Raw genomic sequence first — 22369 nt, forward strand, 5'->3', positions numbered from 1 at the left:
TCAAACGAAAGGGTGTGAGCTGTGGCACGTTTTCAATGAGGTCCTTTGATCTCAATGCATTGGATTTGCGAAGAAAATATTCAATTTTTGGACAAATTCAAAGTGTGAGATTTTATTATTCTGCCAATTAAAGATTCGCTATTCACACACACTCATTTTTCGAACATCAACGAAGGGATGTCCTCTACCTGCTCGCCCTGCACAAAACCCACTATTAAATATCAATAATAATGTCATGAAAGTATTCTGCAGAAGGTGCATGTGTTTTTGGATCGCATCATATAACTATTTACGATAGTGTTTGTGTTGTGTCGACTTCTCAACCGCAAATACTTTCCACATAATTTTACATGAAAAATCTGTCATGTACAATAAAGTCTGCCATTACGAACTGCTAAACGGCGGCGTAAACATAATATTCCCTCTTCGCCGAATTGTCACAAACCATTAATTACCAAAGAAAATGTCTTGCAAAACGAGTAAACCCATTCCTAATTACCTTACTACAGAATATCCAATCGAGTATCAAATTCCTCCTTTAATTTGTGTAGTGTAGAGTTGGAAAATCTTACATTAAGTTGAAATTTGTTGAACATAAAAGGGTGTACCAATCCCATGATTTGTATATTTAAACTAAAGTTCCGAGTTGGAAGTCTTGAAAAACTCGGAAACTTTTGTAGTAATTGTAGCTCTCTAGTGGACTTCACGTTATGAACAGCTACTGAATAGCAATTGAAGTCGCAATGTAAACCATGTCCTGTCTTATGTGCCCGCAACATTATGCGATAATCTCAGCTTCTCCAAAGCCGTACCAGCGCGAAATTAAACTCCATGTCCTAAGAAAGCCCACGAGGCTCGCTGAAAGAGCTCTTTGTGCTCTCCCTTGTGCGTATTGCGTCTGTGCTGACAATTGCGCAAATCCTTTGGCTTTAACGTTGTGCACATTGTCAGAACCATTTGCTTTATGTCCATTATGTGCAGAGTATTTTCGAAACAATTGCAGGCAGGCACCCTACGTACCTCGGACAATAGAGTATGTAGAAATTACGCAGCTTTATGCCAACAATAAAGCAAAGTTCGTGCAAAGAATGACTGACGGTTCCGAGAATGAACATCATATTTCACATTTCTATTCTATAAGCATTGTATCGCCAATGGAGTCAGATAGTTAAGAAATTACTACAGATCCCTATATTATATACAAGTAGCTCTCATAGAAACTGTATGATGTAGGTCTTGTATCAATTCGTCTTGTCACAAAAACTTGCCTATATCTAAGGATATGGAAATCCATTTTCATATTGGGAATATTATAGTCATAGCTGTATAGGATATAAGTGGAAGAATAATGTTAGCTTTTTAACTCGTTTATTATGTTTTCGTATAAATATATGTATATTTTGAATGTTTCCTAATGTTTAAGAAAATATAAACACAGTATTTAGCTAATTTTGTACGTGTGTGGGACTTTTTCGTTGGAATTTCAAAACTAAATCACGCAACCTCAAGATTTTCCCACTCAGAGCAGAAACTGCTGTCTCTGCTGTCAAAAGTAAATATTTATTTTAATAATCCAGCGATTTTTCACAACTTGGTGTGAAAACCAGGAACTCAAGCGAAGCGTCCGATGTTTGTTGTTGTGCAATAGTTGAAGGACATTTGGCGAAGGTTGACTAGAAGCGTGTGCCACTTTCTTGATTTTCGAGCTGATCATGATGGCCCGTCCTAAAAATGTGAAGGCCGCTCAAGAACTTATGCTCACAACAATTTGTCAACAAGCATGTCTACAGCAACGTCCTAGATGTCGAGCAACTCTGTAAAGGATTAAATGCAGTCATCCGAGTGCCGAGACGACTTTAAGATGCCGACGCCAATGTGCACCGACTCGAGCGACAGTTTAATTGCCTCCTCCTCAGGTAGCCGTAACGGCTACCTTCACTCTCGCCGTGTCTGAGACTCTAGGCCAACTGCAATAGCCGTCGCAACAGCAAGAAGGCAAGATCTCTACATCTACGAGTGCATTACTTCTCTTGGCAGCCAACAAGTTTCCAGTCGCGGCAGGCGATGGCGATGGCGATGGCGATTGCAATGCAATCAGATGGCAACGTCTGCCGCACTAATTTGTGGATCAGTTGGAAAGGCCGTCTCGGCTGATGACATTCTTATGGCCGAAACAAGTGGTGCCATGCCAGGATATGTACTTCAGTTGATTTATTCGCCATATTCCATTTGTTTATTTCCTACTTATATTATACGTGTTATCTGAATCAGACCGACGATCCATTTCTAGCCATCTGCGTTCGTCTGGGCGAATGCCAGGATTTCAGGATATTGTACAACATTTGACAGCCAAATATTTTGCGCAAGTCATTTATATCTAATTCTCTATCTCCAAGTCGGTTAATCCTTAAAAAAGTCAGTTGCAAAGCAATTTAGCTCAACTCTTTCTTCGGCTATGTAGGTATTGCCATAGTATTGTGGGGCTTGTCTGACTCTTACACTACGGGTAGGGAGCGTATGCTCGTATTCTGTATGTGCCAATGACTGAATTTGAATGTACGCTCTCTCAAGCCCTAGTTAAGAAGTATGTTATAATCTTATTTATTCACACCTCCTTTCTCTTAACAAAATTGGCTGACCAGATAATATAGTTGACATAGAAAAGATCGGTATAAAAACCAATCTTAGTTGTTTATTGAATATAATCTCTCTAAAGTGTTATCAAAAGTGGTGTCCTATATCATATAGCAGCCATGCAACGGAGTTCTAGTTGAAGGATTGTGGTGCAGATGTATAAGATATAAAAGTTTTAGTGACAAATTGGTAAAAGTGCTTGCATACTACTTAGTTAAGTAGGGACTATGCAGCACAACCCACATATATATTGTTGAACAGTATGACAAGACGAGTTTATATAGCCAAGTCGGTCTGGAAGGATCCAAGGATCGCAAGGATCTTAGATTGTAAAATAGCTGGAATGACCAAACTTGGTAGCCAAGATCGAGAGACTGCCGTAGTTCTTTGAATTTTGGCAAACACCTTCAATTAGTGCTTATGTGTCTGCATACCAAGTTTCGTTGTGTAGGAACAATTTGTAACGAATTCATAGACATAGATCTAGTCTCTGCCCAACCTCTGCCAACATTTTGTGGTTAAAAAAGGAATTTAAAAAATATAGACAAACCTTTTTTTCTGTTTTTGTCGTATTTAAGAGTTCAGCCCTTCGACTTTAGAAAGCCAATTTCTTTTTTTTTTTTTTGACGAAGGTACAAGGTACTAAAGAGTTGGTCCCGTCTGATGCTAGCATTCCATTGTTGCTTCGAACTAAATACTTAGCCCGTCAGAACTAGACTTCCCTATTTTTAAAGTGTCTGCATTGAGGCGCTCCCCCTTCGACACGCACACCCAATCTGGAACGGCGCTTTTGCCAACTATTGCCATTATAGGGAAATATAGGCACATACTTACACCCACAGGGCCTCCCCGAAATGCCTTGCCATGACATCTGCAATGTTTCGGTCAGACTTGGGCGGAGTATGCTTAACAAAAGCCCTTAACTCCTCAAATGACAATAGACCACACGACGTTGGTTAACAAATTCATAAGCCCGGTTTGCACATCTCTCGCACTAGGCGTTGCCTTCGGGAACCAATAACGCCCCCGTCATGGTTGTGAGCATCACCCAATTCTGTCCTTTTTCTCCTGGTTTCACTGGGGCGGCAATCCCTTCTGCATGCCATCCAGACACACCGCATGCCGCGTTTTGTGTCACCGCCATAGGGTCTAATCGTATTTTCTGGTCTGGTGAGAACACCATATAAATAAATTGCTGCGCGATCCTTTTACCTACTGCAGCCTGCGCGACACTTCTGGGTACCTGTGTCTGCGCCTATAAAAGGCGAAGCGCTTCCCTTTGCGTCCTCAGTCTACTTCAAGTACTCGTCGTGTTAAACACAACAAACAACGAGGTTCTAGAGGTTCTGTCCATCAATATCACAAAATGTTTGAGAAATTTGTGTTCACCAACGAAAATTTAGCAGCACAGACCATGGACTTTGATTTCATAAGTTGGGCTACGACCACGCCCAGCACCCCGGTCAGCAAAAAGTTTATTGACAATATTACATTTGCCACGGCTTCCGAGCAACAACAGGTATGCGAGCAACTCCACAGCTGATCTAAAGTAGATCTTAGGCGGCTTTCATTAGTTAGCGAGTGTTTGTTCAAAATTAAAATTCTGTGTTTAGGTTATTATTCGAAACTCACGAGAAACAACAAGATGTCATATTTTATAAAGAAGGTAGCTCCTAGTTGGTCATCTGATCTGTAGTCATAACTTGCCAGCATCCGGATTCTGTGTAACGTTCAGTGTTTCCGCAGAAAGTGCAAAATTCGAATTTTATTTTGATTGCCCCGCTCAGACAGGGCCAGGTAGAAAGTTGTTAATGTTCATGGCAGTTGTTGATGTTTTATGGCGGGTCGCTCTGTACTATTGTGTTTAATTGACTACTGACCTAAGCCGAATATCCTGTTGTTCCTTTGCAGCTCCTCAAGACCAACAAAGCTTGCAATAAAAAGCCAAAAACAGACTATAGTAGTGAGTGTCCGTATACGCTGGAACAGGCGACGGAATTGCTGAAGGATGCTCAGCGGAAATGTGAGGAATTGCGCGGGCAGGTCCACGAAAAGGAGGCGGACTGGATGAAAGATGAGAAGGAAATGGAGCACATGTTCAATTGTGAGATGCAGAAGGGTAAGTGAAGAGAATCCATTTGGTAAACCTTATACTTTATTTACTTTGTGATTCGTAGTGCTTGAAAGCCATGAAAAGGAACGCCTCATGACCATTGAACGATTTCGCGAACTAGAGGCTCGCGTCCAACAAAAGGAGGAGGAGAGCGAGCAATGCCTGCAAACCTATCGTGCCGAAATGGCGCGCAAACTAACCCACAAACAGGAACAACTGAAAGCTGCCGAGGAGCAGGTCCACAAGCTGCAGTCGTGCCTGCAACAAGCCGAGGCTCAGGAACAACAGCTGCGGGAGAAGTGCCAATGCTTGGAGAATTCGAATGCCAGTAATATGGCCATCGCCAATCATCGAGAACAGGAACTATCCGACCGTATTAAAGTGCTGACCAAAGAGCTCAATACAATGCGCACCAATATGGAGTTTAATGAGCGCGACTTGCGGGATCGGCTGGCCCTCTCACAGGACGAGGTGTCTGTGCTGCGCAAGACGCGCCATTGTCCAAATGAGTCGAAGAACGCGCCCACGGATGCGGAGGTGTGCCGTCTGACCAGTGAGGCGGATAGCTTGCGATGTGTTTTGGAACTGAAGCAGTCCGAGATCTCGACGCTGACCAAGAAGAACGCGGAGCTAAAGCGTGAGAACGACGAACGCATGAACATTATGAATAAACTCACGTTGTTGGAGGCGCAAAACGAAATGATTCGCACCGAACTGGAAGCCAAGTGCGAGAAGGAAAAGTGAGTACAAGTCCTAACTCTCCCTAGCTTTCATCGAATACTATATGAGATGCCATAATAATTTTCTCAAAACGCATCTCAATTGAATGTGTGGACAGATCGTGGCATCGAATATATTAAATCGCAAATAATAGCTATCGAACTATTTTGTAAATCATTTGACTTATGTTGCTTTTCTTTCTTGCAGAGAGTATGTGCGACAGATTGAGGAGATCCAGAAGGCTCACACCCACGACAACTACAAATGCCAGCGCCTCTCGCTCGACAACGAGGTCCTGCAATACACGCTGAAGCATCGATCGGAGCAGTTGCAGCTGGTGGAGGCCAAGCTGGCTGAGCTATCGTCGGACAACTCGCACAACTTCACCCACAACCGATCCTCTCTGGGCAACAACTGCAGCTCCCGATGTGGCAATCACACCTCGCCGCCGGTTTCCCCCATCGTCAAGGGTGTCATTGAGAAGAACGATTCGGTGTCGTGGGTCCTGGAAATGGATGATGAAACGCCACAAGTGGCTGCCTCTAAAATGGTCAGACGTGCGGGTTCCCTGCGCTGTTCTAGCGAGCGTAGTCCGACCCAGCGTCGTCAGCTTTCCGTTAGTGCAGGAAACTCCTTGTGCTGCAACGGCAGCCCAACTGCCGCCCATGGCGCCAGTAGTGGTGCTGCTGCGGGTCCCAATCCGCTGTCGCAGAGCATGTCAGCCACATCTGTGATCCGCACCCATTCCAACGAATCAGAATCTCGCCCACACTCGCGAGCGCGGTCTCTTTCGGTGTGCTCGAAGGGCACCTGCGATGGTTGCGAGAAGCACAAGTATGCACGGAAGTCCGCAAGGCGCCAGCGTTCCGGAGGTGACCTCCAAGTTCCCGATTGGAACGAAGAAGCTATGCGGACCAGTTCGCCCAATCATGAAATAATGCGTCCACGCAGCTCAACCATCAAGTTAGCCTCGCCCCCGCAGTCGCGCAGCGAGCTCTTCAGTCGCGCCAGCAAGGCCAGCACGCTCATTACCTGCGATAGCTCCTCACTGACCAGTGGCGAGCGTCTGGACATGCACAGCGCCTACCCGAGTGCGCTGAAGAAGAAATTCCATGAGATACAAGAGTCCGCTGGCGAGGCCATGGTATCAGGCACCAACTCTGAAGACGAGAGTTGTTCGGCCTCATCGGAGGACATGGGCAGTTCGTCCTCCTCCACGGCCTCGGCAGGGCAACAGCTGCAGAAGCAGCAGCCACCATCGCGTCTATTCATCGAGGAGGCGTTGCTTCTGGAGCGGGCAAACAGCCTTAATGGCACGCCCATGGAGGTCAGCTGGTCCGAAGACGCCGTGGATGCCACCGAGTCGGTCTACTCCAATGGCGCATGACAGCCGGGCGCCATGTGCTACGAGGAGCGCGCTGTGATTGAACAGATTGCCGAGGCAGCCGAGGAGGCTTATGAAATGGCAGCGTACGATGCTATCGATGTGGATGACGTGGAGGAGCAGGAGGAAGAGGAGCTCGTTGTGGGCGGCGATCAGGACCCGGACTTAGATGGGCATGATAACGACAATGGTGGTAATGATGATGATGATGATGATGATAGCTTTTAAAGCGGAGCGCAATGTAAATTGTAGAACAATTGAAAGGAAGTAAGCCAAGCTAGGTCGCCTATAAGAGGTCTAATGATAAACAGCTCAAAGAGAAGAGGGGGAGGAATGAATGGATTCTTAATGAAAACATACATATATATATATACCTTAAAATGTAGCCGAAAATTAATTTATCAAGTTTGTGTAAATAATTGCATTTAGCTTAAGATAAATGATAACTGATAAATGATGATGATGAGCAGGCAGGAAGATGAAAACAAATGCTGAGAACTCATACGAAAAGTTTTAAAAGTAAAAGCAAGCGGAGCCGTCACAGTCTGTTCTACGAGAAGTTAAAGAAAAGAAAAGGGAGATATAAACCAACAAAAAACATTTTTAATGCAAGTCAAACGAGTCGCAGAGCCAGAAACAAGGTTTTGAAGGCGAAGCCAATAAAATACAAATACAAATACAAAAACAAATACAAATAGAATGCAAATTGCGAAAACCAACTACTATTTAAAATGTTTCAGAAATAAAACCAAATTGAAAACTAAAACTAAACCTACATAATTTCAGTAATTGGTAGCATTTAGCAGACATCGTATGAATATTTGCATAAACACACATACACGTACGCCACATTTAATAAGTACATACGATGCTGGATATACCTATATACATATACTTGTACACATATGGCTAGCAACCCAACTATTGTATTCTAATTGTATTCAAATGATCTGTTTATGAACGGCCCAGCTCCCTTCCCTTCCCATGAAGCCCAACAACAAATTCACTTGATGTCCTTAGATAAAACATTTTTATGCCCGCTTTAGGGTAGTTATCGATTAGTGGGGAGCAACCAATACATAATATTACAAATACTATACCTATATATGACATATTGTACTATAATGCATATGTGTAAATGTCAGTGCCGGGCCTGATGAGTTAAGCTTTAATTTTGTATGTTTCGTATTTAAATTAGTATTTATTATTTAGTTTTTAAATTGTGCGCTAGCAATAGTTCGAAGCAGTGGCAGAAATGAAATTCGTTTGCTTTAATACTATATTTACTTTAGTTTCTAGCTTAGTTAACCGAGCATTGTTTTTTTAATTTGTTGTTGTAACGGAACAGTTTTTCTATGCATAAGTTTACAAATACGTAAAGTTTATAACAGTTAATCAGTTAATAACGTGCTGCATTGTCATTAACTTTTAAGGATGTAATTTTAATTTGTAATCTGTAATCTGTAGAAGCAACCGCTGGCGCTACAGATTGTCTGTCGTCCAATTGTGTGTGAAGCGTGGAAAATGGATAAAAACAAGGAAGGAGTTACGCAGAAACCTTCAAATATTTTTTGCAAAACAATCTAAAACCTTAAATAAAATAGTAATTGTTTCAAAAACTAAACCGATTTCTTGCCTTTAATATAAATGCCAATTTCTGGGGAGGGTACAAAATATACTACAACTGAGTAAAAATCGTATAACCGATCAGTTGTTGAAAGGGTAAAAAGGTATACATACTTAGTTAAGTACGTATAAGTTTTAAAAACAAAATTAATTTCTGTGCATTTTGGGCCTCTTCGACTCCATTCCATTTTTGACACTTTATTTTTCCGCTGCTTTACATGAACCTATATAATGGCGGTTTTTAGGTCCCCTTGTTCCCCTTCCTTCTGGAAGGCTTCTAGTAGCTTGAATTTCTGTATTTTGCCAGACGTCGTCTTGGGGAATGCTTCGACTTGGACTATGTAGCGGGGAATCTTGAAATGTGCCAGTTTTCCCTTGCCGTATTCTCGCAAAGTGTCGCGGGTAATGCCCTTGGGATCTACATTGGGTCTCAGGCGAACAAAAGCGCAGACTTCCTCGCCCAATCGCTCATCCGGCACGCCCAGCACCTACAATTCAAAATGAGACACTTTCGGAATTGCTTTGTAATGGAAAAACTTACGTGAGCCTCTAAAATATCAGGATGGGCATTCAAGAAGTCTTCGATCTCTTTGGGAAAGATGTTTTCACCGCCGCGTATGATCATCTCCTTCAGACGTCCCACAATGCGGCCGTAACCGTTTTCCTGTAAAACAAACCGGTCTCCGGTTCGCAGCCATTTGTCAGGTCCAATCGTTTCGTTTGTTTTTTCGACGTCCCCGAAGTAGCCCAACATGGTGACATACCCGCGCACACACAACTCCCCAGGCTGTCCAAATGGCACCGTATGGCCTTGCTCATCGATGACCTTGGCTTCCACGTGGTCCTGCAGATGCCCCACTGTATGGAGCACATTGTCTTCACTGTCGCCGGGTGGTGTTTGGAAAATCACTGCTGTGGTCTCAGTCATGCCGAAAACACTGTGTACGGCTTTCACCCCCAGCACCTGCTTCATGTCCAGAATGAGTTGTGGGGAGACAGGCGCTCCACCGGTTATGGCCTTATTAATTTCCCCTAACGGAGCTTTCAGCTCCAGCTGCGTTCGCACCAAGTCCACATACATGGTGGGCGTGCCGTGAATCACAGTGCATTTTTCGTTAACAATGGCTTGAAGCGAGTCCTTGGGACTAAACCCTTGCGAAGGCAGCACTAGAGTGGAGCCCCTGGCGAGAGCCGCCATGATGCTAATCACCACACCATATGCGTGGAATAGAGGAACCTGAACACAGCATCGCGCGTGCTCCAACTCGTTGCGGTTGGCAACGTGAATCCCATTATTCACAAAATTGTAGTGAGAGAGAACAGCAGCCTTGGGGTGTCCAGTGGTGCCCGATGTGAATTGTACATTGCAGGCGTTGTCGGGACATATGCTTCTCTGCAGCTCGGTAATCTCGACGGTATCCTTGTCCAAGTCCATAACTTCATCAAAGGTCAGCGTGCCCTTAAAGCGACTTTTACTATCGATAATCACAGTCTGCAAATGGGGGAATTTCCCACTCGTTATTCTTCCCTGTTTGGCATCCGAGATTTCTGGACAGATGCTCTTTATTATTTCATAATAGTCCTGTCTTTTAAACTTCTCAGGCGCAACAAGAGCTTTAATATTCACTTTTTTCAGGCAATATTCCAGCTCGGGTCCCTGGAAAACGGGATTAATACCCACTGAGACGAGACCGGCGCGTGCTGCACCCATCATACTGAGATACCACTGCACTGAGTTAGGACCCCAAACGCCCAAAGCATCGCCATTTCTCAGTCCTAGCTTGCGGAAGCCGGCTGCTAGGCGATCTACCTCATTCAAGAGGGATTTATAATTATAACGCTTCCCCTCGTGGCACGACACCAAGGCCTCCACACTGCCATAATCGGCCGCAGCTAGCTCCAGTTGCTGCCCCACATTGCGGTAGACCAGCGGCTCCTTACCGATGTGATGTAAGTGGCTGACTCGTGGAGAACAGACTGCCGATAAACTGTTGAAGGGAATATAAATAATAAAATTAATCTAAAATAATATGTTTCTCCTATTATATTGGAATTAATTTTAATGAGTGAATGGCAAGGGTTACACAAATGTAAATATTTTTAGTGGGAAGGTTGATTTCCGACGTTACCCAGGTTCCAAAGCAAAGGCAAAATAAAATCGATTCGGACGTGACAAAAAATGGATGTCGTTTTCTAGCCTAGAAACCCTGTACCCGTAGGGTAAAAAGGGTATGTTAGGTTTGTGCAAAGTATGTAACATGCAGAAGGAAGCATCTCCGACCCCAAAAAGTATATATATTCTGAATCAGCATGACGAGAGAAATCGATCTAGGCATGTCCGTCCGTCCGTCTGTCCGTCTGGATGAACGCAATGATCTCAGAAACTATAAAAGTTAGAATAACCAAAGTTGGCATCCAGATTCTCCTAGGTCCGAGAAAGGACGAGTTTATTTTATTTTTTTTAATTTTCCCCCCTTCCCCTGCTACAGAATTTCGTCAATACCGTCCACATTTCAAAAGCTACCATAACCAAACTTTGCACACATAATTTCTATATAATTATCTACTTTTGTTTCAAATTTCATCAAAATCGGTTGGTTCTAAGAAGCGTTCTCTCTTGTCTGTTGTGGAATAAAGTGCATTTATATTACATTTGGCTTTATCGAATAATATTCGTTAGTTATTTAGGCACGATAACGAAGGTGACATATTTTCTACAATGGTTCATTCAGGCCATTATTCATATACAAGTATTTTTGTATTTAAGATTTTTCTTTGCGTACTAGAAAACAAAAAAAGCTTCAAAAAAACTAGGCTATCGCAACATTGAAATATATTTGCACATAATGGTAAATACATTCGGGAAAAAATCATTTAGAAAAACAAATTTGAATATTTTCCTTGGATAATAATATTATATTATACCAGTTGCTTAATATCTTTAAATATATGTCGGTCAAGATTGACTTCTTTGTGGAAATGCCCATATCCATTTTTTGTTATTTGAAATTGTTTTTGCAGGCGCAGTGCCCGGTCATTGGTTTTTGAATCTCTCAAAATGATGTTTTTTTTCCATAAACGAATAAATCGTTATCGCGCTTTCCTAGATCAATCACTTATAGTTTATACTTGTATAATGTTTGAAGAGCAAGTGGGGAACTGTAACTAATTTTATTAAAGCACTCGTAGTACTTAGTTATGATAACGATACTAAAAATTAAGACAAAAGCCACACGCGAAAGATCGACGATTAAACAGCAAGAACAGTTATGCGTTGCATCGAAAAATACAGTTAAGGTGTATGTATTCGCTGAAGGTGCCTATCTGTGGTGCAAGCTACGAGCTTTTTTGTTGAATTCAGAAAAAGCTTTAGGTTCTTGGCGCCTGCTTATGTGGATGTGTGCACATGTGTGTGGCGAGAAATTACGTGTTGCTTGTTTTTGTTTATATTATGGGCTCTGTTTACTTAATATGTATATATGTATGTACTACATTGTATTTTTATGGCTTTCGGTTGTAAACATTTGCCTAAACATTTTGATAATATTCATTTATCTATTTATTACTTTTCTTATCGTGTGTACAAGTATTATCTCTAAACGTTTTAGTTAATTTGTTGATTTTTGGGATTTCTATAAATAGCAACTTTACTAGATTATTTAAAAATCATAGTTATTTCAAAATTGTTCGAGTAAACTGAAATATCCTACGTAAAGTATGTAGTTAAATTTTTTAGAATAAAAACAATTCAGATAACAGATGAACAATTCAGATAGGTGAAGAAGTTGGTTGGAAAAGATCCATTGCAATAAGTTGTGAACCAATAAATCAAACAAAAGAAAACTGCGTCGCATATTCGGAGTCCCTTAGTTACGTACAATACTAAGTACTACGTATTATGGGCATGCCATGGTTATGGATAAATATTTCCTGAATAACTTGATAGATAAACAAGAGCACGTTCAATCACAATTTCTTACAGTGTTCACTCTACCTAAACAAATAGTGTGGTCTACATATTGCGTAAGAGTTTCGAAGAATAGAAACTGAGAACATTTGTTTAGGCGCAGACATCCCACGAATCATTTAGGATTTGAACCTGAACTTGAACTTGAACTTGAGAGGCTTCGTTACCAACCGATTTGCTTTGCATCGAAAGTAATTGGAAATTTTTGGAATTATATCGCTATGCAACATATTTTTACAGATCTTTCCATACTTTCCACGATATATTTATTGGAGTCCCAGAACTTACCAACGCAGCAGCTTGATCGTAACTCGTTTCCTCAGCAAATGGCTGGAAACAATTTGCAGCTTTTTGTTCAACATTATCTCTGCGACTTGATTTCAGAATTAAAATGTTTGCTATTTTTGCATTATTTTTTGCTGGTTCCAGCTTTACTTCGGTTGTTCCGTTGCTCAGAGCAGGGCACACACGTCCGAAAGGGGCCAAGTTCGCAATCTCACTAAGCACTCTGTTCTAATCGCAGTCGGTTCAAGCTCCCGGTTTGAGAGTTTGACGCGCATGTCAGCCTCCGCACGAGCCAAAGCTGTCGAGTCGCTCAACCTGATTGCAGTACATGCTATTGAAAAGTTTTGCACGCTGCTGGTCGATCGTTGGGGTCTGTGCTTTGTATCAGTCGTTTGTTATCTATAGAAGGTACAAGTATGTGTGTGTGTGAGTGTTGTTTGGCTGGGAGTGTGGCGTATTTTGTGTGAGTTGGTGGGTTGGTGGATTGGCTAGTGGGTGGGTAAGCTGCTTGTGTATACTTGTACATACATATGTAATTAGTCGTTGTTTTAATACCTACAAGTATATCTGTTTGGATAAACGCCTTGATTTCGGAAACGACTTAGCCCATGTTGGTTGACTTTGGTAAGTAGACTCTCGTAATTCCCAGGAAACACAATTCCAAAGCTACCGATCCTTTGAAAATGCTCATAATTAATATACATATGTATAAGTTCTTTCTTTTATTTTAAATTTCATCCAATCGGTCAATTTTGAACAAGTGGAGAAGCACACGTCGGGTGTCTCGACTTTTAAATACTCTGTACATGTGCCTAGAATAATTTTGGAAATTTAAAAATTTGAAAAAAGTAATGAATTGTACATTTTATGTAAAGATTATAAAAATAATTTCACTTCAGTAATACGCTCACAAGCTGCAAATACTAGAACTAATTTCACTTTCGGGACCGCTCGAGTGTAGCATTTTATCTCGCTTATCTTGTTTTAAGCCGGTCTAATTTACAGCAACTGTTTATGTAATGATGTTGTTTGACACTGTTGTTGCATTTACGCGATTAAGTGATTAAAATAAAATCGTCGTTGCTTTTTTGCCAAAGTCGTAACGCATTTGACGCGACCTCTGTGCATAGGTGCAATATCATTTGTATTAAATACAGTATAGTTTAGTTCTTAAACATATACCAAGCTCCTCAGCTTAATTTGAGAATGACATTTTTCAATCAGTTCTCAAACAAATAAGAATTTGGAACAGTCTCTGGAGATTATTCATTTATTATTAAATGCATGCAAGGGACATTACTGCTCAAAAGATAATATAGACGGACAAGCCGTAGTCCTAGCAACGGGTAAAGGAAGGATAGTTTTTTACCAAACATGACTACAAGTATTACTAAAAACCATCATTTCGATTTAATTTGTTTTATTTATTTACCTAATTTATTATATTTATTTATTAAAAGCTCCCATGCGTTGAAAAACGGGTAAATTAGTTTAATAGAGTAATAAATAATAGCGGCTACTAAAGTCCAGTCTACATTTGCATAATCGTAATTAATGTGGCAACATGAGATGTTATATTTTAAATTCGAATTACAGTAGATTTTTGAAATGTCCCAAAAGTAATTCACTAGCAGTTTTCAAAATTGAAAAAAAACGCATTTGAATTTATTTCAATGACTTAGTTTTCATAATTAAAAAAAAGAAACTTTTATTTAATTTGTGGGGAGTGGCTTAAAGGAGCAATCGTGACTTGTTTGTTTTATCCTTTTGTGTAATAGTTCTTAACCATTTCCGTGCTCATATTGCCATTTGATTTGCATCGTAACTGTTTTTTAAACCATTTTTTCAATGGAATATCTTGATCGATAAAATCGCCGTTATCTTCCTTAGTTAGACGCCTGTTCATATGTTCAATGCCATCAATGCTGATGTTAATATAATCATCTACCTTCGGCATCAACAACTGAACCTTTCGAACGATATCGTCGTAGGCACTATGATGTAATCAACTCAGATAACGAAATGTGTTCTTTACTAAGTATCTTACTTATTCCACGCTTGTATAGTAACAGTTGGTTTAAAAAATACATACGCTCTGAAAAGTTAAATGAAAAGTTTGCCTTTTCGAGCGGTATGTAGACACTAAAATCAGGATAACTTAACCGAGCGACTAACCGCGGGTTAACTTTTTCGAGATAGTGTATTGATTTGAAGATTTGCTGTGGTATAATGATGCTACTCTGTCGCGAGTAGCCAGAGCGTGCTGAAATTTAATTTACGGGCACCCCAAAGTACAAAGAGTGAAAGACGCGGTTTCCAAAATATATGTATTTTAATTAACAAACATGGCCTTTCATTATACGTCCACTCTTGAACGCCTGCAAACTCCGACTAACCTAAACCTAAACTCCCGCCACGCGTCTTACTTACACTACTATATAATTCAGTTGATATCAACTTATATACTAAACTTATAAACTAGGCTTACAACTACATCCGCGCCTTATGTGTCGCAGCAGCCAGCGCGTCGCTATACCTCCCCCTTTCCACAAGGGACCGAGGGGGCCCGATCGGTTGTGTTTTCGAATTCTGCTAGCATCGCCCCATGATCGAAAGGCAGATATCTAACAGCTGGGTGGCAGCGCTGCTACCCCTCGCGTTTGTCCACCTGGCGACGCCACCTGTAACTTCCCAGTCAGCTGATCGCGCTGCCATTCCGTCGCTTCGTGGTCTTCACTCTGGCAACTCGCCATTTCCGCCGCGTGTTTGAATTAAAATTGCGGTGTGTGGTATATGTTGGTGATTGCTGGGCAACGAGCTGCATCTCGCGCCGGAAGTACTGACCATATCTTGCAGTCGCAGCCTGCGTGGCCTGCCGCCTGACAAAAGTATTTTGACAACACATTGCAAAATTTAAAACCGGATATTTCTGCAAATTTAGAATAGTAACCGTATTCATTCAGATATAAAAATCTTCAACAGAAAACAAGAGAGAACGCTATAGTCGAGCAAGCCCGACAGTAAAATAGCTTGTACTCTTGTAATCTGCCTGGGGCTCAGGGGAACCTCGATACCAAGTTTGGTCATTCTACCTCTTGTACTTCTGAGATCCTTGCGCTCATACAGACGGACAGACGGACGGACGGACATGGCTATATCGACTCGGCTTGTCACCCTGATCAATAATATATATACTTTGTGGGGTCTGCCACGCCTCCTTCTGTGTGTTACATACATGCGCACAAAACTAGTACAGCCGTTCACCCTTTGGGTACAGGCTATAAAAAGATCGCACTGATAACGTAACACATTTCTATGATTATCTGCGTAGCATATTATGATTTTTTGGCTGGACAAAAGTATTTTGACATTGCTTTTCATAATCATTTTGAACGATTCGCTTGCGTACTCGTCGAGCGAGTGCACCTCTTCACCAGCCAGGCGGATACTGCTACTGGACGTTGTTGTGGACGAGTCTCAACTGCTCAGTCTCTGGAAACCGTCCTCTATGGTGTGTGTGAATCGTTGGGTGTGCTGCTGCTTTTGCAGCTGGAGTCACTATTGATATGGATGGAAGCACCGCTCCCGCCGGCTTTGGAGTCGCCATGGGCGTTCGTATCACCGTAGATACGCACGCTTTCCCACAACCGCTGTTGCAAGGAATAACCTCCACCTATTTGCCTTTGGGGTCCCTGCTCGGGCGCCACTTGTAACGTTGCTCTGCCGCGGGTACCCTCGCCGGCCGGAGTGTGCTCAAATTTAATAATGGGCCCCAATGTACGACGGAATAAAATACACGGGTTTTATTTCTAATAATACAATTCGGCGGTGCGCTTCAGTGCGACCTCTCCTTTCAACCTTTAACAAGAACGACGCCCTGAGTATCGCAGCAGCCAGCCAGCCAGCCTTACAGTGGATTGTCTTTCATTTAAATTTGTTGTTTATTGCTTATTGTATTAATGGTTCAAATTAAGTGATCTACAGCATATTAAATTCTTTCGAAAATGTTTAAATGATTATCTTTATCACGGTTTCTAAAGCCAGCTTGTCTACTATCAAACTACAACAGTCGGTTGGCGATCATTTTAAATAAAGTTAAATATATTTTGAAGTTTATCTTTAGTAAAAAGTTGGAAAATGTAGCAATAGCGAAGCAGTATGAATATTCTTCAACTATTGGGATATTGACATCGTCATAAGAATGAGTATATAGGCCGGACTTGGTCTATTATTTGTTTTAGTTTTTTCTTTATGTTAACACAATTTGTGATTGTGGTTGATCTGAGTTTTTTTAATAACACATGTAGCATAAGTCTATTTGGACTAATATTGGAAGTCCCTAGAAACTATCCAAATATCTTTTACATAACTATAGTTTTCGTAAATCATATCGTATCTATGGCAACTACATATACAAGAATGATATTGAAATCAGATTTTTGATTCAATTTCAAGTACATTTTGTTGTAATGCACGTATGAGGGCTTTCTTTATTACTTCTGGAATAAAGATCAAAAACAGTAAGCGGAAAAGATGAGGGGTCTGCCACGCCCTCTTCTGTGTACCCTTCGGCTACAGAGCATAACAACAGTTTTTTGTGAAAAATACAAAATTTCATTTGTACATGAGAGGGGTACGCACGTTTGAAGTATAGTAAGATCCGTTTTTTAAATGACTTGATAGATCCATTCCTGGTTTAATCCAGTTCTTTCGAGATACCTTGGAGTAGAGTGTCGCGGGCAGTGGGCACATCAGAGTCCTTGAACTGAACGATCCTGTTTTGCTCATATTCATTGACAAGGTAGGTGTTGAGTTGCTTGCGGACGTCGACCACACGGGTGTAATCGACTTCCTTTGTCTTGCCGTGCAGTCTGCAATAGTTCCGAATTCGACGACATTTGCAAAAGGCGGGTATTTGGCCCACTTCGTACATGAGAGTTGCAAAAAGAAGGCGGTTCTTTACATACATCACCTCCGGAATGGACTCGTTTGGCCGATTGGGTCGAGTGTGGGTCGAGCAAAAAGGCAATGGCAGTGCATGGGAGTCCTTACTGCAATATCTTCGTAACTTATTTAGGATGGGGATGCAGATGCAGATATTTTCGGAGTGCGCCGTTTCGCGTCCATAAACACGGTTGAAGGCATCTTTCGCGGCCAGATCGACAGGGGAATGTCGAGGCTCATGCAGCGGATGTAGCTTCTCGACGACGCGAAGATTCGCGATGGATTTGCAGCAATTCTTTTTGTAAACATCATTGAGATATTCACTTACTTGGTAGAAGATGTAATCAATACTCTGATCGGGGATTATTTTGATGGTGAAAGTAGCCGTCGCTTTCTTGGGGTAGTAAAGATCCCGGGAGCTATTGCAAAACTTGGCATCGACGCTGTTTATGCTGAGACTTGGTTTGCACCACATGTGCTTCAGCATTTCGGCCTTACAGCTGTCATGCGGCAGTCTGGAGGCGCCCATATTGGTTTTGTGTTCACTTATGCCATATTCCGTTTTGGTCAGTATAATATAATCGGAGTGAGTTAAGGGTCGCACGTGGCGATCTATGTTCGGCACACGTATATTATTTTTCTCATCCACCAGCGAGTTTAAGAGCAAACTCAAATCGGCAAGTGGTTCGCGTCCCCCTTCTTTAGTTGGATCCTCCATGACCTCCAGCGAGAAATGAATGTAACCGCTGTGGCTGGTGGAAATCAAAGCCATGTGCTCCGAAATCCAATGGTTTGTGCAGCAAATCACCAAATCCACGGGCAGAAAGAAGTCCGGTCGCTCATCGAATAGTGCGGTTAGACCACTGCAGCCATTGTTGTGGTTCGTATCGATGATGAAGCGAAAGTTCACAGGCAAGTCGCGCGTCTCCTCCATCCAAGCCGACACTGCTTGTATCCAACAAAGTATAGGACCCTTGGACGTTGCCACTCCGTGCCCGTATAAAGTCCCCATCTTTTGTGTCAGTTTATAGGGATCATGTATCCACTTTTTTGCTTCGCGCTCAGTTATTGGCATCACGTCGACATTGCCGTAGACCAGTATCGTATTTTTAATAGGCGTCGAAAAATAGTCGGCGAAGATGACAAAATGCCTATCTGCTCCTTTGTCCACATCTGAGCCTATTTCAACAACTTCCACTTCAAAATCAAGAGCTTGCAGGGTTTTTTCTATAGTTTCGATGGCTATTTTTCGTTGCTCGCCATAGTCTGCGCCTTTGCAAACCGATTTAATAGCTAAAATATCATTAAGCTGCCGTAAGTCTTTCGTCGTTCTGTTGTCCAAGTTTCTAAGGACTTTCTTAAATTCGGTTTCCTTTGGCCTTTGTCTCTTATCAAGTGGGAGATCGTCTATACACTCATCGCGAATGCACCGACAGCGCTCGGTAGTGCCTTCGTCATCTTCTAGAAGTAGCACGCCACAATTCCTACGATCACCCCAACAAATCATAATTCCAATTTGTGAAATTTTATTATAAGTCAAATATTAATTTTGTTATACTGATGTTTTCCAAACTTAAATTTAGAAAATGTTTGATCTGATGCCGAACAGCAGTCCTTCAGTACTTTTTTAAAAAGCTCCCTATGATGCCTGACGATGCCTTTTTAATATATATAGTACAAGTAGTAAGGTTTAGTTTTTGGCACTTTTAATATTGTGTGAATAGTTCCATTTGGTTGGAATTCCGTTTAAATGTGTCTGATATAGGATATAGGCATTATATTATAATACTGGTACAATATGAATCATATATTTATGTACATATATAGTATATGCGTTTATCTATTTGCGTGTGTGCATATTAGCAAGACTAACTAAAATTGTCGGCGTAGATTACTCTTATGGCTATAATTCTTTAGCAATTGGCCTATTTCGATCAAACTTGACATGAAGCGGCAGACGAATCAACTGCATAAATGGAAAAGAATTCTAAGAACGGGAGTGATACGTTATATAATATTATTGCATTTTATATCTTTTCAAAATTATTTGCTATAATAGTGTTCATTATTAAAAACAAAAAACCTTAATATTTGAGCACAAGTAACATCGTAAATTGTGCCTCCTACTCTTATTTGTTAGAGTTTAGGAGTGGAAATTCGGAATGCTTGCTTTACTCGATGCACCCATTAAAACTCCCCTTTATATCGGGCCCTTCTCTACTTTAGAACCAGCACCTTTTTCTTAAAACGGAGAAGGTCTCCAACAAAGTTCTATACTAATATGTTCTCCGGTGTTACAATTACTTCTGTCAGACGCCTTCGTTACCCTCTGAATCGTTCTGTATCCTAGTATACATAGATAGCTTCTGTGATAATACTATATGGACATGATTGGGTAACATTATTTAATGAGCGCTAATGAACAACCTTATAATAGTGCGATTTTATTTAAAGTAAAGTATACTAGTTGAGGGTCGATAAATTCGTCTATTTTCAAACCAAATATAAATAATAACGATTTTATATGGTAAATGCATGTTCACATACTGTTCCAGTGGCCCCAATTATTTACTACTCTTCAAGATGTTCGTGGGACGAAATAGGAGCTTCTTGAAGCTACTCTTTCTCCGTTTCGTAGTGGGTGCATCATTCGATTTTGTGTTGCTATCCTGATAGTCTTGGGGCAATACAGTGAGCGTCTTAATATTAGTCATTCGGCGAAGGTTCTTCATTTTCTTTGGTGGTGCCGATTGCCGCGGCAGCATCTGATGGTCCAATATTTCCCCAAAGCCCCGACGGAGGCAATAGTCGCGGATAACATCGCACTTGCAGCGTACGGGCATAAGTGAGAGCTCATGGAGCACGCCAGCATACATTTTTGTGTTGTTTATGAAGCGGGACTTGGGTATGGACTCGTTGATTTGCATTCGTCGATCGGCACGATTGGTGAATGGGATCACAATGACAGTTTTCTTTGTTGTTTTACGAATGAAGCTGGCCATGGGCAGGCAGGGACAGATGAGGCTGGACATCTTAGGCTCTACTCTAAAGACGCTGCTTACAGCATTTCGGATGCCATGCATATGCTTTGACTCCATGGACCACAAATATGGATCACAGCCATCGATCACCATAAGGTGCATGTCCGTGAGCAACTTTAGCTCAGCGTGCTTGGAATTAAGATACTCCTGGACGTAGACGTGAATGTGGCTCACTGTTTGGTCGGGCAGAAGCTTGATAGTGAATTTGCCAATCACAGTTAGTGGCAGAGCACACTGGGAGCCATGACCACTGTAGCAGCCCTCAACCCCATGCATGGTCAGCGAGGGCTTGCACCAGCGATTCCGCAATAGCTCGATCTTGGTCACCTCGTGCTTGAGTCTGCGGACATCGAGCACTTCCTTGTAGGCATAAAAGTACTCACCATATTCGGCCTGGTGCAGTAATTGCCATTCGTATTGACCGATTGGGCGGGTCATCGAATCTATGCCGGGTACCAAAACCCTGTGGCGATCATCGACTAGGGAGTTCATCAAGTGACATAGGTCGGTCATTGGCTCATAGACTAGACCACCAGCAATGCCGCTGTCCAATGTTTTGTTACCGGCCCTCACCTCAAGGCCAAAACTGGCCCAGCCACACAGACTGCAAGAAATGACGGGTCTCTCGTCGTTTAGCCAAGAATTAAACGAGAAAATTACGTAATCAACGTCATCAAAAAAGTTCGTCCTGCTCTCCACAATCTGATGAACTCCTACGCTGCCCACCTCGTGCATGGCCTCGCAAATTATTTTGATATTCACGGGCAAATCGTGGTATAAATTTTTCCAGGTGCGAAACGTTTGTAGCCAGCAGACTGCGGGTCCTTTGCCGGCAGTAACGCCTCGTCCATATAGAATCCCGTCGCTATCACTCAGCGAGAAGGGATTCTTGAACCAGGAATTCTCCTCTTCTGTGGGAAATACATCTAGGAAAAGGTAGAGTAAAAGCGTGTTCTTTGTGGGCGAAGAGAAGTATGTGGCAAATAAAACTTTTTGGGGTGGCACTTCAGCACAAGTTGTTGTCCTTTGGTTAATTTGAAATTCTTCCACCTTAAAATTCAACTTTTCTAACTTATTAGCCATCAGATCTATCGCTTTAACCGTTTCCTTGAGACATTCAACGTCGTCGGAAATCGTTTTAATATGAACGAATTCGGCGAGTTCCCTGAGCTGCTGATCTACATCCTCATCAATCTTATATTGAACCGTTTTCAGTTTTTTTTCTAGTCGGTCGATATCAATTTCAGTGAGCTTCTTGCGATGTATAATGGGGCAGTGCTTGCAGCGGCAGTGACGAGTGGATCTTTCGAATTCCTCGTCTTCATCTTCCTTCTTTTCCGATGCATGTTCCTTCCTGAAAATCTTTTTCATATTGATTGATAATTTTTATTTGCTTTAAATTTTGACTAATTTGGTAACGAAACTGTCCTCAGTATATATTTGAAAGAAAAAAAAGGGTTCACTTTAAGTATAAAAAACTAATTTTACAGAAAACTGATATATGTATCCATGTTTTAAGTTTTTGCCATGAGCTTATTTACTCATCCGTAAAATTATTTCCAAATCAATATATGTGAAGGGACTATAGTTATGATGTAAGGAATGAAACTCTAAGAGAGCAATGAGCCTCTAAATATTACTTATGAACTTGTTAA

General features: G+C 41.7%; 4 protein-coding genes across 6 annotated transcripts in view; 1 reads left to right on the plus strand and 3 right to left on the minus strand.

Annotated features, from left to right (window-relative positions):
* Window positions 1-8475, plus strand: part of LOC115628493 (mucin-17) — a 130281-nt gene extending 121806 nt beyond the window's left edge. For all 3 annotated transcript variants that reach the window (XM_030524627.1, XM_030524626.1, XM_030524628.1), the window contains 3 exons: window positions 4546-4753; window positions 4812-5487; window positions 5675-8475. In XM_030524627.1, coding sequence (XP_030380487.1) covers window positions 4546-4753; window positions 4812-5487; window positions 5675-6854 — 2064 coding nt within the window. In that variant the 3' untranslated portion in view covers window positions 6855-8475. The remainder of the gene's footprint in view (window positions 1-4545; window positions 4754-4811; window positions 5488-5674) is intronic.
* Window positions 8476-8624: 149 nt separating this feature from the next.
* LOC115628494 (medium-chain acyl-CoA ligase ACSF2, mitochondrial) lies at window positions 8625-13031 on the minus strand. The gene is made up of 3 exons (XM_030524629.1): window positions 12733-13031; window positions 9019-10465; window positions 8625-8965 (listed from the first exon to the last, which is right to left on the minus strand). Exons 1-3 carry the CDS (start codon window positions 12804-12806, stop codon window positions 8702-8704), a joined length of 1785 nt encoding a protein of 594 aa, XP_030380489.1. The 5' UTR covers window positions 12807-13031; the 3' UTR covers window positions 8625-8701.
* A 308-nt stretch (window positions 13032-13339) lies between these two features.
* Window positions 13340-19219, minus strand: LOC115628495 (cytosolic non-specific dipeptidase-like). Its single transcript, XM_030524630.1, has 2 exons — window positions 17371-19219; window positions 13340-13541 (listed from the first exon to the last, which is right to left on the minus strand). Exon 1 carries the CDS (start codon window positions 19178-19180, stop codon window positions 17426-17428), a length of 1755 nt encoding a protein of 584 aa, XP_030380490.1. The 5' UTR covers window positions 19181-19219; the 3' UTR covers window positions 13340-13541; window positions 17371-17425.
* A 1018-nt stretch (window positions 19220-20237) lies between these two features.
* On the minus strand, window positions 20238-22085 carry LOC115628604 (cytosolic non-specific dipeptidase-like). The gene has a single exon (XM_030524788.1). The coding sequence runs from the start codon at window positions 22083-22085 to the stop codon at window positions 20238-20240; it is 1848 nt and encodes a 615-aa protein (XP_030380648.1).
* Window positions 22086-22369: the final 284 nt, after the last annotated feature.

The sequence above is a fragment of the Scaptodrosophila lebanonensis genome, unplaced genomic scaffold (genome assembly GCF_003285725.1).
Source record: "Scaptodrosophila lebanonensis strain 11010-0011.00,11010-0021.00 unplaced genomic scaffold, SlebRS2 tig00000118-arrow-arrow-pilon, whole genome shotgun sequence".
In the NCBI taxonomy this organism is placed as follows: domain Eukaryota; kingdom Metazoa; phylum Arthropoda; class Insecta; order Diptera; family Drosophilidae; genus Scaptodrosophila; species Scaptodrosophila lebanonensis.

Bases quoted from the DNA above. Each gene is read 5' to 3' on its own strand.
- LOC115628494 (XM_030524629.1), bottom strand. From the start codon at position 12,806: ATGTTGAACAAAAAGCTGCAAATTGTTTCCAGCCATTTGCTGAGGAAA. The intron at 10,466-12,732 runs GTAAGTTCTGGG...TCCCTTCAACAG, and splicing joins ACGATCAAGCTGCTGCGTTG to TTTATCGGCAGTCTGTTCTC. The intron at 8,966-9,018 runs GTAAGTTTTTCC...TTTGAATTGTAG, and splicing joins CTGATATTTTAGAGGCTCAC to GTGCTGGGCGTGCCGGATGA.
- LOC115628495 (XM_030524630.1), bottom strand. From the start codon at position 19,180: ATGATTTGTTGGGGTGATCGTAGGAATTGTGGCGTGCTACTTCTAGAA.
- LOC115628604 (XM_030524788.1), bottom strand. From the start codon at position 22,085: ATGAAAAAGATTTTCAGGAAGGAACATGCATCGGAAAAGAAGGAAGAT.